The sequence below is a fragment of the Prosopis cineraria genome, unplaced genomic scaffold (genome assembly GCF_029017545.1).
Source record: "Prosopis cineraria cultivar Desert tree isolate PC_DT_omini unplaced genomic scaffold, ASM2901754v1 PC5, whole genome shotgun sequence".
NCBI lineage: Eukaryota > Viridiplantae > Streptophyta > Magnoliopsida > Fabales > Fabaceae > Prosopis > Prosopis cineraria.
This window is the reverse complement of record NW_026555336.1, coordinates 36,733,500-36,753,002: the sequence shown is the minus strand read 5'-3', so window position 1 is coordinate 36,753,002 and position 19,503 is coordinate 36,733,500. Positions and strand designations below refer to the sequence as shown.

The window sequence follows — 19,503 nt, the reverse complement described above, 5'->3', positions numbered from 1 at the left end:
TGCAAGGCATGAGAAAGAAGATAGGGATGGTTTAACATAAAAGTAATCTATCCAAATATCAGATCTTGGAGCATTAATTTTTTTTTTCTTTCAATAAAACCTTCAATAAATATTCTCCTATTACTATTTATGAGGGAATTTTTGAACAAAATAGTATTAACTATCCACTAACTTGGGATAAATTTAATGATTTTAACTGCATTAATTGTTTTTCTAATGAATATTAATGGGAATCAAAACTAGGATACGTATCATGTACACGAATTCTTCGTTTCTGGGGAAAGAAGCAATTCATCCACTGGTCTTGCTGAAAGCCTGAATCTTCATTTAATTATCGCAACGGCATGATTTTTTTGGACTGTTGGCCTAAAAGAAAAATGTAATTTGGGAAAAAAAACTAGTCACGGCATAAAGCTGGCCTTACATGCATCAAGTCAAACCTGGCATTTTTTTTACCAAGCTGGTGAAAAAAGGTGAGAAACTGAATATATGCACAAAAATTCAGAAGCATAAAGGGGAGGATAAATGTTGCAGGGTTGGATTAATCTTTCAATTAGGTACGGTGGATGCATGCATCGCATAAATTTATACACGAATCACTTCCTGGCCACCAAAAACATTTGAAGAAAATTAAAGAAGTGCAGATTAGTTTTTTCCTAAGCTACACTGCTACGGCATCATATCTCATTCATATACACCAACCATACATAAGGACTCGGACTCTCCGAGTGGATCTCATAAAGTTGGTTTCTTGATTCTTCCCATTTACCTCACTATTTGATTCGCCTTGAAATGCTTTGGCATCCATCCAATCCAACTTCAAATGCAAATCTAAAGTCAGAAGAAGGTAAGAAAGTGACACTCCTCACACTTACTGTTACAGCCTCAGTCTCCGATGTCCCGTCCTCGGACTTTCCTTTTCCTCTTCTTCCTCTTCCTGTTTTTCTGGTCAACTTTCTTCCACCTCCCGCCATTCCTGGGATTGCACGCTCTCGCTTCTAAAGCCGTCACGCTCTCCTCAAACCAGCTTCCCGATTTCCCCTGTAAACAACCCTATCAAACTCCCTTCCCTTTCTGCGACACTTCCCTTCCTACTTCAACCCGAGCTCGCTCCCTCGTCTCCCTCCTTACTCTCCCTGAAAAAATTAGTCTGCTCTCCAACAACGCTTCTGGCATTCCCCGACTCGGTATTCCCCCTTACCAGTGGTGGTCCGAATCGCTTCACGGGATTGCCTCCAATGGTCCCGGCGTCTCCTTCAACGGCACTATTCCCTCAGCTACGAGCTTCCCGCAAATCATTGTTCAAGCAGCCTCTTTCAATAGGACCCTCTGGTCTTCCATCGCATCAGCTATTGCGATCGAAGCTAGAGCTATGTACAATGTTGGTCAGGCTGGCTTGACTTTCTGGGCGCCGAATATTAACATTTTCAGAGACCCTAGATGGGGGAGAGGACAGGAAACACCTGGAGAGGACCCGATGCTGACTTCGGCTTTTGCGATTGAGTACGTGAGGGGCCTTCAAGTTGGGAATTGGGAGACAAGAGGGGGGATTAGAAATGGATTTGGAGTGCAAAGGGTGATGAGTGAGAATGGTGGGAGTCATGATAAACTTATGGTGTCTGCTTGCTGCAAGCATTATACTGCTTATGACTTGGAAAATGTGGCATGATTTGCTAGGTACAATTTCAATGCTGTGGTAAGATTAACCAAATCTAATTCTCATATTACAATGTTAGCCAAAAGGGTCATGATTGATGTGATGATCTCAACCCTTCTATTGTAGGTTTCGCAGCAAGATTTGGAGGACACTTATCAACCCCCATTTCGTAGTTGTATCCAAAAAGGGAAAGCAAGCTGCTTAATGTGTTCCTACAATGCGGTTAATGGTGTTCCTGCTTGTGCTAGTGAGGATCTCTTAAGAATAGTTAGAAAGGACTGGGGCTTTGAGGGGTAAAAAATGAAAGGAACTCTGACTAACATGATTAAAGAAATGAACTAATTGCTTATCAGGCTGGGGAAAATGACTCTATTTCCTTGGTGGTTTTGGGTTTAGATATATCACTTCAGACTGTGATGCTGTGGCTACGGTTTTTGAATACCAGAATTACACAAAATCCGCGGAAGATGCGGTTGCTGATGTTCTCAGAGCAGGTGCTTTTGTATTTTATTATTTTTATTTTTATTTTTATTTTGCTCTTACTGATATCATCGTAAAGACCTTACATGTGTTGGAAAGTTTCCGATGATTTGCAATTCTTAACTTGATTTTTAGGCGTTGATATCAATTGTGGGACATATATGGTTCGAAAAACTGGATCAGCTATCAAACAAGGAAAGGTGAAAGAAAAAGAGATAGACAGAGCCCTTTTCAACCTTTTTTCTGTTCAATTGCGTCTTGGACTGTTTGATGGAGATCCCAGAAGGGGCCTGTTAGGGAGCCTTGGTCCACTGGATGTTTGTACCCCAGAACACAAAACACTGGCGCTTGAAGCAGTAAGGCAGGGGATTGTACTTCTGAAGAATGATAAGAAATTCCTTCCTTTAAATAAGAATGTTGTTGAAACCATGGCAGTTATTGGGCCAATGGCCTCTACAAACGAGCTAGGTGGTACCTACTCAGGTATTAGAAGAATGGTATTTTTTCCCCTCATCTTCCATTGTTTCCCTTACATTTCAGCTTCACTGCTCAATTGTAACTGGCGATTCCTTTTCAGGCCAAAAAAAGAAAAAAAAAAAAAACAGGCTATTCCTTTTAGTGACTCCCATGGAATTTAAATATGAGACAATCAAATTTGTGAACCTATTGTTAAGCGTGAAGGGTTGAACTGTGTGATACCTAGCATTCTTCATGGTATTATAGTGGAGGTATTTGAACAATAGGAAGTGCGTCAGGAAAACCAACTGTTCATATGTGCTAGTTCATTATAGAAGTACCTAGGGAGCATTTGTCCATCTCTTAGCTAATAGGCTTTTGGTTGAGTGGCTACTCTCACTGATGAGATCTCGCAATCCCAATCACATATGGCCACATTTTGGAAACCATCTTAATTTAAAACCATTGATTTTGTCTCATTTTTTCCCGAAAGACCCTGCTGAAATATTTATGGCGTGCTTAATTATGTAGGAACACCCTGCAGTTCAAAAACCTTATATGAGGAGTCCAAACAGTATGTAAAGAAGATATCATATGCTCCTGGTTGCATTGATGTATCATGCCTTTCTGAGGCTGCTTTTGATGATGCTATTCGTGTGGCTAAAGAAGCTGATTATGTTGTTATAATTGCTGGGATCGATACAACACAGGAGGCAGAGGATCTTGACCGAGTTAGTCTTCTCTTACCTGGGAAACAGATGTCTCTTGTATCTTCTATCGCTGCTGCTAGTAAATGTCCTGTGATTCTAGTACTTACTGGTGGAGGACCCCTTGATGTTACCTTTGCTGAAGCAAATCCTCAAATTGCAAGTATTCTCTGGGTTGGATATCCTGGTGAAGCTGGGAGCAAAGCGCTGGCAGAAATTATCTTTGGAGAGGCCAATCCAGGTTTGAGGATTTTAAAATTAATATGGTGTTCTACAATTAAAAATATGACTGCTTTAAACTTGTTTCTAAACTGCAAGTGAAAAAAAAATGCTGAATTAAAAACCTTGCGAGACCCATTTTGAACTAAGAAGTCTGTCTTCATACAGCTGGAAGGCTTCCAACGACTTGGTACCCTGAGTCATTCACCAAGGTTCCCATGACTGACATGCGGATGCGTGCTGATCCCACTCGTGATTATCCGGGAAGGACCTACCGATTTTATACCGGAAGTAGAATATATGGATTTGGACATGGCTTAAGTTATAGTACTTTCTCATACAAGTTCTTATCAGCACCGAGTAAGATCGGTTTGTCAGGAACCTTCAAGGATGGTTCCATAAAGGGTACATTAAGACAAGAAGGGAAACAAGTTTATTCAGTTGATGACATTCCTGCTGATGAGATGCAAGATTGTATCTCATTGAGATTCTCGGTGCAAGTTTCTGTGATGAACCTTGGAGAGCTGGATGGAAGTCATGTTGTGATGTTGTTTTCTAGAGGGCCAGAAGGTTTAAAAGGCTCACCAGAAACACAGCTTATTGGATTCGATCGTCTGCATACTGTTCCTTCCAGGTCTACTGAAACTAGCTTTTTGGTGGATCCTTGTGAGCACTTTAGCGTTGTGGATGAGCATGGAGAAAGGATGCTCCCCTTGGGTAATCACATTTTAAGGCTAGGGGATATTGATCACATTGTTTCAATTGAAATTGATTGATGGCATGTAATATGCCTCGATCCAATTGTCTAAATTCATTGATCAGAATAATTTGTTTGCGTGCTGTTTTTGAATCAAAACACTGGAATTCATTCAAAGCAAAGAAAGGAACAGTACAAGGCCTAGTATAAAACTAGAAGGAACAAAACTCAAACATTAGTCACCTCTTAATGTAACACTAGGTGGTGCATAATCAAAGATACAAAAGGCGCTATCCACAAAATGAGCTTCCCTAGTAAGAGAATGAGCATGACTAATAATGTTCTTAAAAACAAAATTAATAGAAATAGTCAAGTCTCTAAAAAAGGTTATAGGTTTTTTGAATGATATCATGGTAAAGGTGTTCTTTTGGATGACCTCCAGTGATGAGATTAATAGCTTCAATGCTGTTAGAGTAGACTTCTATGTTTGTAAAGCCTTTAACCTAGCAAAGTTCAAGGCCTTCATAAATTTTCAAGAATTTAACAATGGTGGATGGATAATTTTCAAATTTATCGTTAAAGCCTACCAACCATTCTCCCTTATCATCAATAATGCAATCTCTACAAGTAGCAACTCCACTGGGAGAAGATCCATCAATATCAAGCCGATGGCACCATTAGAGGGGGCATGCCAGGTTCTTGTACATTGTGATCTCGAGTGAAAAGTGTGGAGTTTTCCCAGCCATCTAGAATCAGCCATAGCTTTTGCAAGGCATTTGTTAGGATCTTGTTGAATAAAATGATCTTGTGTATAAAAAAGATTCTTACATCATGTACACCAAAGGTCCCAGCACATGTATGAAAAAATTGTTGTCCAAGGTAGACTTGAATTAGAACTACGTCTTGATAGGTTGGAAGAATTCCACTTGATCAACTCTAAACAGTCTAATTTTGTGAAGTCAGACCAATTTTTGGGTTTGACTAACTACTGCCATGCCTCTTGAGCAAACCTGCAGTCACGAACAATATACATGGCATTCTCCTTGGTACTGCATCAAAAAGGGCATTCGTGTGAATCAGCTACTTCCTTTTTGACCCTCAAGCTTGTTGTGTGAAGCCTATTTTTTCCCAAGAGCCAAAGGAAAGCTTTGATCTTTTCTCGTATGTTCCATTTCCATAGTTTCGTCTAGATTTGGTCTTTACTTGGTGATGTACCTGCAGAAAGAAAATCATAGGCAAAAGAACAAAGCTTAAGGATGAAAGCTTGATTTTGATGTGTAAGGTCCTTCACCCCTAAACCACCTTCTCTTTTATGTTTCACAATTTCCCAAGACACAAGGTGCATTTTCCTTTTGTCATCACAGTCACCCCACATGAAGTTTATTACTAGCTTTCTCAATATCAATCAACAGCTCTATAGGGAGGAGCATGGTTTGCACATAATTAGGTAGAGCTGTCAACATCAATTTGATAAGGACAGACTTGCCCGCAAAAGTTAGAAGTTTACCTTTCCAGCTTGACAACTTCTTCTGGACCCTTACCAAGATAAGCTTGAAATGATTATACGAGGCTCTCTTGTGCAAGCCAAGGTATTTCCCGACATCATTAGTAAGCCCAATGCCTATAATCTGACTCAGATTCATTGCTCTGGAGAAGTGAACTGCCTTGGAGACACACATGCGAGTTTTACTTTTATTCACTAAGTGGCCTGAGGCTTTACAAAACTTTTCAAGGCAGGCATTGATGACTTCCATTTGGTCCACTGTTTGCGTGCTGTTTCTCACAGTTGTAGATGAATAAGAAAAGATACGACCTTGTAGTTGTATATATATGTGCGAGCATGCATGAGTGTGCATAAAATTTTCAGCAGAAGAAAGCTAAACATGAACTAGATAACAAAGATTTACTGAAATAAGTTATTTTTCTGCCTTGAGTAGTGAGAATCTAAACTGAAAGCCCATGCTTCTCAAGGTCAACACTCTAATGCATGGATGACCTCGTGACTCAAAACTAGAACCTCATTCTGCGGCAATACTGAGTTTGTGATGGTGATGGATTTGGTCCTTGGATAATAATCACGCAGTTACTAATGAATTACTTGTTTATGTATAGCTATTGAAGGGGCAAATTGAAGAATCAAGATAGGCAAGTCTGGAAGCAATTAGTTCTGACAACTTTATTCTTGGTTAGTTCTGTGAATCATATACCTTCAATGCTGATGACGATCCTGTTATTATAGTACCGAACTGCAGGGTTGGTATATTGCGATATCTAACATCATATCTAAAATAAGCAGTAGATATAAATTTTAGACATAAATGTTAGATTCCCCTTTCAAACATGCTCTTCAAATAAAAAAAAGGGAGAAACGATGATGCCACTCAGTTCAGGCTATAAATTTTTAGCCTCCACATTTATTGCGCCATCCGTTTCAGTCTGTCCGAGTGATTTGTGGCATTTGGATCAAGCACCTCACAATGCTTCTGCTTTGTCTTTGACAAGGACAAAGAATATGTTTCTATGAGACAATGAAGGTATAAGGTAGATTCTTTTTAACTAGATTTTTTTATATATGAGAGTTGATAATCACACTTTCAACTACTGGCTTGAGAGACAAGAATCTTTACAATTTACACAAACAAAATGTTTTTGTTATGATTTTTAAATGGATATATATTTGTTCATTTTAGTCATTTTTATATTCATTTTCATTATGTTTGAGCTTCACGGGACAGAGTATGACGCAGATTGGCTATTGGAAATTCTCAGGGCACTTTGTATTGTTGGTGAAGAGGAAGGCCACCAAAGTATAATGTGAAATCTATTGTTGGTTTGGTTTAATTGTATATGTTTCAAGTAAATATTTTTCCAAATGAAGCAAAGTGATAAAGACGGAGGCTTGAAATTTTGATTAATTAATGGCGTTCCTAGCACGAATGCAGTCAAATTGGAATCTGCTTCGTCCCACTGTGTAAACGGAGAATTGTTTACTTAAAAAGGAAAATTGTGAGACTTGTAGATTCGCCCCACTTTCTTTTTTTATTTTTTATTTTTTTTTAGCTCTGAAATAGTGAAAGCCACATTTACAGCAAAGCCTTAGACTTTTCATGGGAATTTTGCCAGAACAAAAGAGACCTTTAGCCACGTCCCATTCACGAGGTAAATTATACACTTTTTCAATACAACGTTTTAAAAGTCTCACTCACCATATATTTTATATTAATATCCTAAGAATATTAACGCATTTAAAACTTATGAAAATATAAAGTTTTTATAGATTTCATATTATATATAGATCATATTAACCATGTTCACATTATTGTTAAATAAATTTAATTGATTAAACTGCAATTCGCGAATGAATTTGAAATTTAAAGTTAAATCACTATCAATAGCCGCGCCCTGAATACCCGGCCAGAATGAAAGTCTTCACCGTTGCCTGGAAAAAAACAAAACAAGACCCTGCTTTAGCTTCTTCAGAAATTTTCTTTTTCTTTTTTAATACAAGAAGAAAAATAAGAGCAACTAACTAAAAAGGTAAAGAATTCTTCAGAAATTTTCTAATTCTGAAAAATTAGGATTAAGAATCTTTATTAATTTTCATAAACAATTCTTATTTTGTGAAACAAAAAAGTTATTAATAAAAATAAATGTAGAAAAAATACACTCACCTATACTATAAAGTATTTTTAATATGTTTTACCGAAATTAAAAAAAATTTAAAATTTATTAATTCTATAAAAATATTTAATAATTTTAATTTTTTATTTTTATTAAAAATATATATATTTTAATAACATTTTTTTTAATATTAAAAAATTAAATAAAAAAATTTGCAATGAAAGTTTAAGTCTAGGGGAGTATGCTGATAATTTGAATATTTGATATCCGAAACAGATTTGACCTGGGGCACTTCATTTTTTCTTACTGCCAGTAGTTGCTGACATCTGTCAAGCACTGGTTAGCTTTAATATCTTAGCTTCATTCACACAGTGTCGAGAAAAGCAAATCACTTCAAAAAGGGAAAAAAAAAAACAATTCCTTCCCAAATTGCGAAATAAATGCTGCTACGCAGTAGTAAGGGAATGTACCGAAGCAGAGGCATCCAATTATAGTTCACAAAAACTTGCCGTTTCATTGCACACTACCTGTGATTTCAGGGTCACAATCTCTGTTCGTTGTGCTCTGTTTGGTAGAAATGAACGACCCCAAGTATGCTTATCCTTACCCTCCACCACCACCAACACAAGGTATACATTCCCTTCTCTCGCTTTCTTTCTTGTTTCTAAGCCTCCTTTTGGAAGAGACTTTTCAATCTTCGTCTCTAGGCTGATTCAGTGACTGTGTGCCTAGGGTATTATCAAGGTCCTCCTGTGATGGCGCCTCCTCAGTATGCTTATGCTCCTCCACCACCACCCAGAAGAGAGCCTGGTTTTCTTGAGGGATGGTAAGCTCTCAATTTTCCTGCACAATATACATTCATTTGTATGCTTTTCTTCTCTCTCTCTCTCTCTCTCTCTCTCTCTCTCTCTCTCTCCCCTCCCTCCAATATTAATGTTACTTTTATTTTTTTTCTCTGTACTCGTTATGTTTTGTCTCAGTCTTGCAGCTTTGTGTTGCTGTTGCTTACTAGATGAGTGCTGCTGTGACCCTTCCATCGTCATTGTCAGCTGATAATAATGTGAAGCTGAACTGTTATAACTTTTAATTAGGTTGGAGGTTGTTTAAGTTTGATAAGCCTACGAAATCCTGATCTAGATCTGGGTAATGTGGGTGTGGTTCTGATTCTCTCAAACTTTCTTCAGTATTTTGATTTACATTTTGGAATGTGGGAGACAGTTTTACTCTTTGAGCGGATCTCTTTGTTCTCCAGCCATCTTTTTTTGTGCTTTCACTGAGTAGATCAAAGGATTTTCTTATGGGTTTTGCTTCAGTTTGCCAATTGCCAATCTTTAGATGCCCTTTTGATTCTTGAAGAAGAACATTTCTTTCAACTTCTTACCATATGAATACAGGAAATATTGAATTCAAGTTTTCTTGCAAAATACCAGTTGTGGGACACCAACCCTCCTTTTATGCAGTTTTTTTTCTCATTAATTTCTGTGTGGGTGGATGAAATCATGTAAAATACTCACACATTGCACTGTGAATGCATAAGGTCGAGAATATAGCAAAATGTTTCAAGCTGGAGGGATTTACTAAAATACTTTTTCATTACATTTTTTATTCATGATAGCCATCTTGTCAGCTGCAATTGCAAATTACATCAAAACACACCAATCGCATCACATCATACCATACCAATGTCATCTGTCCACAATGACATCACGATATTCGCAGCTTCGTGTTTTGAGAATGCATCTTACAACATTACATATTTTGAGTAACACTGATGCGTCACTGACTACCATCCCGTTATTCCTTATGCTATACAATATACTAACATGTACGGCATCGATAACCTTACTGATATATGTTCTGGTTCATTCAGAAATACATACTCCCTCCGGTCCTATTTATAAGTCATTTCTACCAACCTCATCAATACCAATACAATAAAAGTACAAGGAATAAAAGTAAGTAAAATTCCAAACATGTCCCTATATAACAAATCTAAAAAGTAATGTCCTGTTACTTTTTCTCTCTCATGAAGGGTAATTTTGAAAATACTCTTAAATATTACCTAAAAAGACGCACCGTGACTTATAAATGAAACCAAATATACCTTCTAAAATTGGACTTATAAATGGGACCGGAGGGAGTAATCTTTATATATCAGGCAGCTACTGCTTCATTCACAAGGTTTGGCTTCTCGTTCTGTTCATCAATGCCACATTTACCGTCCAAAAGCACGCCACAGCCTCCGCATCCTCCACCACACTCACTACTCTTCTTGATGCTTTCAGTTCCACAGCCTGCCCCACAACCGCCAGCACCACAACTACCACATCCCCCACTTTTCTCCATGACTCCACAGCTGGCCCCGCCATTGCCAGCTGCACAGCCACCACTCCTTACCATTGTTCCACAGCCTCCACCACAACCACCAGCTGCACAGCCACCACTCTTTACCATCGTTCCACGGCCTCCTCCACAACTACTGGCTGCACAGCCATCACAACCATCGCCACACTCTCCACCGGGCAATTCAGTGTCATCTGTTGTCCCCTTGTCTTCATTAGTGACATTGCAGCTCATTTTCGCTCCATTTGCTATTGTTGAATGCGTCAAGTCTCTGCTTCGGCTTTCTTCATGTGGGAGATTCATCTTTTCATCTATGGCATCTATCTTCAAATCTTTACTTTTAGCAATGATGCCTTCATATCCTTCTTTTTTCAATATATTAGAAGCAATAAAAGCCAATATAATTCCAGGGAAGATCATCCACTTTTCCTTTGCCTATTCAGTTTTAAATTGTGCACATTAAAACAAGATAAAGAGGAGGGAAATAGAAAGTTCAGTAATAGAAGTTTGATTTCTATAGCAGTAAGGTACCGTGACAAATCCAGATCTCAAGTCCAGTAAAGCTACTGCTTTGCCATAAGGATCTGCTGTGGAGAATTCGACTGCTGTCAAAAAGTCCATTTCATTTCCCTGTTTCCCGTAATATCTTGTTTCGTAGTCAAGCTTTCTTGCGGGGAAAACTTTCACCTGTTGAAAAACATATAAATGTGTGTATATAATAATTTTCACGATGGTGATCAATTTGAAACTTTTGTCATTTTTCTCATTTCTCATACATTCATCCTTAACAATCTAATCTGCTGTTAGATACCGATGATACTTAACTAATGCAAGTGCATTTTATTGCATCTAAATAATCTAGAAAACAAACAAAGAAAAGTTATTTCATAGTTAATTTCCTTGGTAAATATCAAATTCATCAGCCCCCTCCCCCCCCCCCCAAAAAAAAAAAAAAACTGAGTGGTAATTGAACTATGTTAACATAAACTAGTCATGCCCAATGCTTAACGGACAATGCCAGCTCAGCAGTGCCGCCGGTCTATAGCCATTCCTCACCATCTGGGCACATTTAACAACACAAAAGTGATTGGTGTATCAATGCCCTTTTCCTTTTCGCCAGTCACTACCTTAATGACAAAACTAAATCAAGATGTCACGTCATATATGAAATATAAGCAGAAGAGTGCCAACGCAAGTGGCACCAAGCTTTCGATCCCACTCACTTCCAAGTTGTTCAATTTGCCCCTTTGTACTTTAAAAAAAAAAAAAAACAGCAGAAGAGCTAGCTGTAAATCAGGTGCACTGTGATAAACATCCCATGGAGATGCAAACAATCACTTTTTTTATTAAACATGCATACCATTCTTGTGCCAGTAACTACAAAGAGATGGCCATCATCTCTGCACTTGTTCGGAAGGTGAAAGAACCAAAAATTGTCCATCACTGACCACCCATTCCCCACAAACTCTGCAAGAGTTCGTGTTTCGCCAGACTTCATAAGGCCAATAACCTCCTTCCCGGATATCCAAGTATCCCTTGCCTTCTTCAAATCCCTGAAATGCAATTAGAGAGAGAAAAGATCTAGAATTCATAATATTGCCTAAATCTTGTTCAAAATATAGAACACAGACTAAGGACTCACAATGTTTATATGACATACAGGGCATCACTCAATGTGGATAGACTGTTCCTTGACTAAACCAGTTTCACATCTCCCATGGAACAGCTTGGATTAAGCAGAAGATTCAGTTCATGAAGTTAAATAAAAATATTGGAGTTCTATTTTTCTCATTTCTATTGTAAGTCTCCAAAATTTAAGAGGATTGTCTTATTTTGGCAACACAACTATAATTCAATAAATGTGATTGAACCCTGAAAATGCCCAGAAAAGAAAGAAAGAAAGAAAGAAATAATAAATGAATGAATTATATCAATAATGTGAGGCACTGACATCTACGTCTAGAGAAGAACAGCTACAGTAGCAGAAAACAATGGCTCTTGATTATACATATACAAGTTTTTCAAAATTATAAACTACATGGGTATCTGGGAGTTCCAGGCCAGAAAATGCTTGATAGTCTTGGGAGGTTATTCACAATTAAAACACATTGATATTTCCAGGAAAAAATCAGACTTCAAAATAAGTTACATCTGATGTGCAGATATTGGCAGATATTTTCTAAACTAGTATCTACCTCAAAGTACATAGAATGTACCTCATTTGAAGGCTGATGACTATTGTTCCAGTTTCATCTGTCACATGAGTCCAGCTCTTGGAATGCTGCTTAACAGGAAAGTTGAAGAAACAAGAATTTTTGGAAAATGGACGAGATTGAATCATTTCAAGTGAATATGGAGCAGGAGCTGGGGGAGTAAATGAGATGGCTACGCGCAACAAGATTGGCTCTGAGCTCATGGTACCAGAATCAGTCATCAATGCCAACCATTTTTCAGTGGAGAGTTTTGAAACTGGATCAAAATAGTCCTGCATAGACAAAGAAGCAGAACCCAGTGTCTTTGATGATCTTCTAGAGAAATTGGAAGAAGAATGTGACATGAGTTCAAAGTGCAGCTCTCCTGTAGGTTCACACTGGAAAGATGCAACCTGTTTCTCTCCAGCCTCTGACAAAATACTCAGTTTCCTTTTAGCATCAAAGAATATATCTGGCTGTGATTTGGAAAATGCAACAGTGAGACTTCCTTTCTGTTCCTCTGGTATGTTCTTAACCCCAACAAACTCCAAGAGAACCTGGAAATGGATTCAGGAAGAAAATAAAAATCCAGCATAGTCATTTAGTTCATAGTGCATAGGCAATTATACATCGAGAAGAGCATCATATGACAAGACTAGATAGAGTGGTACCATTATTCTTGAAATTTATAACAAATGTAACTGCTCTATTTATCATTCACAAGTGACTACTTTTTAAATTCTGAATCAAATTTTCCATAATATTCAGAGCAATTATGGTTATATCCTTGTGATGATAACAAGTTTTCCATGCTGCCAAACTATTTAAAGGTCTCTCTTAAAGGTTGAATGGCCCTAGTATGGATTTGATGACAGCACACTTTAACAATTTTCTCCTGATATATGGTAGTGATCTATATAGTTATATGCCTCAAAGTATGTGACATGGGCTCTTATATGTACGTTAAGGGAACTTATTATTCAAAGGTAGAGCTCATAACACATAACATATAGTATAGAGGAGGAGAACAAGAAGTACCTCCACAACTTTCCTTTCTTGAAGTTGAATTTCCAGAGGATGGTGGCTGGAAGAAAGAACCTTCTCACACATCATGTTAGATAAAGGGTTACTTGTCACAGGAGATGGTGCATTACCTCTATACATTGCCCCAGCTTTCCAATATCTTTTACCAAATGTCTCTTCCCACTGATTGGTGGTTTCAGAAAAACCAACATCTAACTTCTTTCCTTTTGCTCTATCAGGGTCCATGTCATCATGTTCCAATACTTTTCCAAGTGCTGCTTTGAGGTCTTTACAATAAGAAACTGGGCATAACTGGTGAGAGTGCCATATTAGGTCAATGTCGTATGTAGGAACACAGAACTGTTTTATACCATTCTCCTTGTTTCTTTTGATTAGATACAGAAAGCCTTTATATCGGGCCACAGCTTCCTTGATAAAGACATCACTGTTCATGTGGGGTCTTGATACCTTTGACATGAAGGAATAGAGGTATAAATTCCACTATGAAGGTATAGAACCATGCAACTCCCCCCCCCTTTCTAAAAAAAGGTCAATGCTTAAAGGAAAATCAACCATTTATCATCATGTGTTATATTGTTAATGAAGCCTTGGGAGCAGTCATAAAACTAAGTTCCTAACTTAAAAATAAAAAATAAAAAAAAAAGTCTCAGAACTTGATTCTTTTCAAACAAAAGTTTCTTTTGAAAATCACAAAAAGCTATTTGATGAAATAATTAATCCTCAATTAGTTGAAAATGAAGGAGTCCGATTGAGTAGAAACATTCATATCTAGATTTTGGCGAAAGAGGCAGAGGTTATTTAAAATTTGTGCCAGTACATCAGGATAACCAAAAAGCTATTTGATGAGATAGGTAATCCTCAATCATTGGATGTGCTAAGTGAAACAGGAAAAAAAATTAATTATCCATTACCTGGTAGAAGAATGGACTCTGCCTCTTAGCAGCAGAAACCAGATCATATTTGGTGTATTTCACAAGTCTTATGGTATTAGCCTCTGATGAAATATTCACTAAATCAGCATGATAGGGCTCATCAGGATACATTTTATTCCAAATCTCTTCAGTTTGCCTCCCACAAATTCCTTGAACAGTTGACACAACATCAGAGCTGTCAAAGATTCGTCCATAAAGTTCCTCGCAGTCAGATTTGTACCTCACCTGTGGCATAGAACCATGCCCATGCTTAGCAACTAAACTCATTAAACAAACAGAAATTGAAAAATCCATTCTCAATGAAGCAAACCGGATTAAGTCTGTGACAATGCCAAACCCATTCGCAATCCAGAGGAACAACCAAACGCCCTTCAAAAAGCCGAGACTCTGAATGTTTGGCAAGCAACGGAAGCCAACAAGCATTATACCTAAACATGCATTGTCATTATAAATTCAGAAAAAGAAATTAAAAGATTGAACTTCTATAATATATACAAGAGCAACCTACTTCACAATAACTACATGGCAAAGCTCTCAGAAAGAAGTGCAAAAATTAGAGAAATTCATCACTGGGAGGGGTAAAGTCAGAACAAAATGCATCAGTAGACACTTCAGAGATACCTTCAGACATGAAGAAACTAAACATGGCTAATAGAAAGATGAGTTTGGGTTTCTGTTGCCACAATTTTTTTTGGCATTTAAGTTAACAGAAGTAACAAATCCCATATTGTACACAAGCATGCGTTTTATTTAGATAATTAGACTCAAGTAGATAATTTTAGTTTTCTATTCCCATCCATAAGAAGAAACACCAGAAACGTCCAGTGCGATTGATTCATGAAATCTACTGATAGAGACCAAATTAAAGACCTGCTTAATTTAAATACTTTTAAGTAGAGAATTTGTGTCATGATTGAACCTTAAAATTCAAAATAGAGTGATTCATTCGTATTGGAATTGAGCAGTGTTTACTATGGGTGAAAATGATATATAGAACTAGATTGTGCGTCTCTTGCATAGCTGATTCATTACATATAAATGATGCGACTTTTTATAGTTTTTTATATTATATATAGATATATAGATTAGATGCATAAGACAGAGGTTAGCTCCCTGAATCTAAATTCAGAAATCATAAGCAGAAACTAATAGCCAGAAACCATAAGCAGAAAGTAAACAATTCAGAAATTGAGGGCAGCTCTCTTAATCTTCCAAACACTGAGCTCAGACAGAAAAGCAGAAATTCACAGTTTATGTTCAGATTCATGGAAGGGGAAATCCAAGCAACTAAGTTCTGTAAGTCAGTACTGATAATATAAGATGATTCCCAGAATGCTCACCTAGAGATAGCCCTTTCAAGAGCAGGACCTTCATAGAGGTGACGATTCCTGTCAACAGCTGCCAGGAACTGAAGCTGTTGTTTTGCCACAGCCACAAGGTCCACGCCCACTGCAATCTTTTGTGCTTCAATCCATTCAAACTCTTGCTGCGGTTCCACTTCCATCTCTCAATTTAACCTGACAACCAGCCATCTTTCAGAAACTTGGCGACGTAAAGTATCAGTCGCTTACAATTATAAACTTTCTTTCTTATTCAGTCAGAATATAAAATTACAATTCATCAGCATCAGCAATAAATGTAAAAGAAAAATCTTGTCAGCACCCATAAAATAAAGTCGAAACAGAGAAGTAAGTCTGTTAGATTTTAGTCAACAAGAGGAACGAAAGAAAATTAAGGACATGAAAGACCGAAAAAGAAGAACAAACAAGACGATCCTCCACTCTACGATAAGTCTATCACATTAACGATTCCATAAACAAGAAGACGCTGTAGAGAATGGGGATTACCGAATTGCAGGGAGTAGGGAATGAGGAAGAACCTGAATTTGATAAGGTATTTATATAGGGAGGACCGGTAAATCGGGAATAGAGGCAACAATGCACGTCAAACTATGAAAAGTACAACGTACCAATTTCGCAACTCAAATGTAGTACAAAACCCGCAGCGCACCATGGAGGCTGAGCTGATGAATCGTCATGGAATTTAAGTGAAACTGGTTCATCTGGCGTATGTATCGTTTGCGGATTTTCTGGAATTTTGGTATCATTGAAGTTCTACACGACTCAAATTTTCCTATTTTACCTTCCATAACCCAGTTTGAATGGAAATTGAAAAATATACTCCCTTTATTTTAAATTATAAGATATTTTTTTAAAAAAATTCATCTCAAAATATAAACACTTTAAATATATTAAAATTTTATTAAATGTATCAATTTTAATTTTATCCTTTCTTTCTTTATAATTAATTCTTATCCCTTCTCTTTTCAATATATTAAATGATGGGTATTTTTAAAAGTTTATATTTTTATTTTAGAAAGATAAGGTTGTTAAATATATTTAATGAGATGTAGTGATATGTGAGATTTTATCTAAAAATTTTTTATAATTTAAGACGAAGGGAGTAATAAAAAGAAGATATATACAATAAAATTTGTATAGCATTATTTAATATGACTGAGACATGACTAAATTAAAAGTTGAATTAAGTAAAATCTATTTCATAATTTTTCATAATTGTGTAGTGGAAAATACGCCCAGTCACCCACATCCACTACTTAATTAAGATGCAGTGGCAAAGAAAAACCCCTTATATCCTAATAGTCTTCCGCTATAGATATTAAGCCCAATGCAAATGTTCTCTAAAACTATTTATATTTTATTAGGTTAAAGCAAAGTTCTTAGATAATGGCAAGCATGGCTACATCAAAGATTTTCTCTCTACTACCCGCGCACCCTCCTTCTAGGGAGGAAGATGATCAGGTTTCATATTGTTCAAAGAAGATTAAAAATAGAACAGGGTCGATTGTTGGTGGTATCTTAGGAGGACCTTGGCCAATTCTTGGGTCTAAATAAGATGATGTCAGCAAAGCAAAATTATCTTTCACTAATAAGTTGAAAGGCATTACAAGGGAAGGGGAATAGGAAGAGGATGATAGTGAGACTGCTAAAGAAGGTGATTTTGAGGATGATGAGATGGTTAATTCCCAGAATATTGGTGAACAGAGTATCGAGCCAGATTTCGAAACTATTGAGAACTAGTCAAGGTCGAACTTTCTAACCTTTATTTTCTCAGCCAAGGCTAGAAAAGACTGTATAAGGCCTGGAAGCATATGGTCGTCATGAAGCTATTAGATAGACACATTGGTTTCAAAGCTCTTAAGTCACACCTTCAATCTTTGTGGGCTAAAAAGGGAGTTATAAGACTAATTGATATTGGTCATGGGTACTATGTGGTAAAATTCTCTAACATGGAGGATTATCTGTGGGCTCTAACTGGAGGGCCTTGGATGATCTATGATCATTATCTAACTGTGAGACTATGAGAATTGAGGTTTAAAGCTCAGATGCAACCATTGATAAGGTGGCCGTTTAGGTTAGACTGCCCAAGGTTTTCTTAGAGTACTATGATGAGACTGCTCTAACAATGATTGGGAACAAAATTAGAACAACAATGAAGGTAGATATCAACACATCATGCCAGCTAAGAGGTCATTACGCGTGACTCTGTGTTCTTATGGATTTAGGGAAACAATTGATGTCTGGCTTCTCCCTTGATGGTGAGGATTATTATCGGGAGTATGAAGGCCTTCATTTGTTATGTTCTAACTATGGTATTTATGGTCATCATACTGATAAATGTCTAGCGAATAATCATACCAATTTGTACAAAGAAGTAGAGGAAAGCACGGTTGATCTTTAGGGTCATAAGAGTATTAGTAGGGATGGAGCTGGACCTTCACCAGTGGTGAAGGACTAATGGAATGTGGTGAAAAAACCGAGAAGGAAACGAAAGTCACTAGAGAAGAAAGCTGGAATGGTGAAGCAGAATGGTTCACTATTTGACGTTCTTGCTGAAGTGGAGGGAGAGGAGAGAGAGGAGGATCATGTTGTGTATTGTGAGGGAATAGAGATTGACTTGCAGAAGGATATTATTGTGTGAGAACATCATCAACTATAACAGATGAAGACAAAAAAATTATGAGTGGCAATTTGCAGAAAGTTGTGAGGGAAGATGTGCAAGCCGAGGAATAACGGGTACAGCAGGAGACAAGAAAAGACGTGGTTCAAAAGAGGAGAGTGGAAAAGCAGAAGAGGGAAATGATGAGGGGCATAAAGGGACAAAGAAATGTGCTCAAGCTAATAATGGGAAAAGGTCATGATTATGCTATAGAGGATAATCTGCTTGGGGACCACATTAACGTGGTTCATGATATGGAGGTGATTCCTAGCTTTTAGGATAACCTGAAGGATAAGTTAATGGAAGAGGTGGATCCAAGGGGTTTAACTTACAGGCCTAGCTTGGAGAGCCCAATCCAAGTACAAAATCACAAGAGTATGGATTTATGTGAGTCATATGTTCATGAAACCCAATTTTAATGGGTTTTAGTTTGTTTACTTTAGGTTCGTTATTATTGGGTTATTGTCTATGAATAAATTAGTTTTTTTAGAATTGTAGGGGGCTTGTGGTAATGGGCTTATCCAAAATCTTCGATTGTTGAATAGTGGGTCTAAGCCTAATTTTTTATTCCTCTATGAAACTCAATGCAGTGATCCTTCTCGTCTTCAAAACATTAAGGTATTGGGTTTCAATAGTTTTAAGGGTGTGTCTAGTATTGGGCTCTCAGGAGGATTATTGGTGGCTTAGAAAAGTAATGAGGTTAATATCACTGTTCTTAAGGAAAATTAGCTATATGTTCACCTTAGTTACTATGCTCACAGTTCTTCTCCGATGTTAGTAATTGTAGTATATGCAATTCCTCATTCAAATATGTGAAGGGGTTCTTTGGCATAGATTGACACTTATGTCGATGAAAATCAACATTCCTTGGGTAGTGTGTGGCAACTTTAATGACGTGGTCTCCACGAATAAAAGGATTAGAGGTTCTTGGGGGAGCTTAGTTGGACTCAGATGGTTTAGGGACCAAATTGAAGGATGTGGTTTGACAAATCTAGGGTCGACAGGGCCAAATTTTACATAGAAAAGACCTTTAATTAGTGGGTATCGACGTTTATATAAGCGTCTTGATTGAGCTTTGGAGAACAAACATTTTCTCTCAGTATTTCCAGATTGCAACTTGAAAGTGTTTCTTGGT

General features: G+C 37.4%; 2 protein-coding genes and 1 long non-coding RNA gene across 3 annotated transcripts; 2 read left to right on the top strand and 1 right to left on the bottom strand.

The window, feature by feature from the left end:
- Positions 1-654: 654 nt before the first annotated feature.
- LOC129311883 (probable beta-D-xylosidase 6) lies at positions 655-4,354 on the top strand. The gene is given in 6 exon segments (XM_054954364.1): positions 655-1,696; positions 1,784-1,950; positions 2,054-2,151; positions 2,273-2,620; positions 3,125-3,541; positions 3,688-4,354. Coding segments are annotated over 6 exon segments (2,439 nt in total). The 5' UTR covers positions 655-895; the 3' UTR covers positions 4,296-4,354.
- Positions 4,355-8,182: 3,828 nt separating this feature from the next.
- On the top strand, positions 8,183-9,135 carry LOC129310998 (uncharacterized). Its single transcript, XR_008593206.1, has 3 exons — positions 8,183-8,466; positions 8,570-8,663; positions 8,818-9,135. It is a non-coding gene; the product is annotated as an uncharacterized LOC129310998 (long non-coding RNA).
- Positions 9,136-9,410: 275 nt separating this feature from the next.
- On the bottom strand, positions 9,411-16,431 carry LOC129310997 (glycine-rich domain-containing protein 1-like). Its single transcript, XM_054952921.1, has 9 exons — positions 16,318-16,431; positions 15,689-15,865; positions 14,659-14,776; positions 14,328-14,573; positions 13,411-13,863; positions 12,397-12,929; positions 11,541-11,733; positions 10,712-10,867; positions 9,411-10,615 (listed from the first exon to the last, which is right to left on the bottom strand). The coding sequence occupies exons 2-9, from the start codon at positions 15,850-15,852 to the stop codon at positions 9,992-9,994; spliced, it is 2,487 nt and encodes an 828-aa protein (XP_054808896.1). The 5' UTR covers positions 15,853-15,865; positions 16,318-16,431; the 3' UTR covers positions 9,411-9,991.
- Positions 16,432-19,503: the final 3,072 nt, after the last annotated feature.

Coding starts and splice junctions, on each gene's coding strand:
- LOC129310997 (XM_054952921.1), bottom strand. CDS start 15,852: ATGGAAGTGGAACCGCAGCAAGAGTTTGAATGGATTGAAGCACAAAAG. Junction 12,930..13,410: donor AAGAAAGGAAAGTTGTGGAG/GTACTTCTTGTT, acceptor ATCCATTTCCAG/GTTCTCTTGGAGTTTGTTGG. Junction 11,734..12,396: donor GTCATCAGCCTTCAAATGAG/GTACATTCTATG, acceptor ATTGCATTTCAG/GGATTTGAAGAAGGCAAGGG.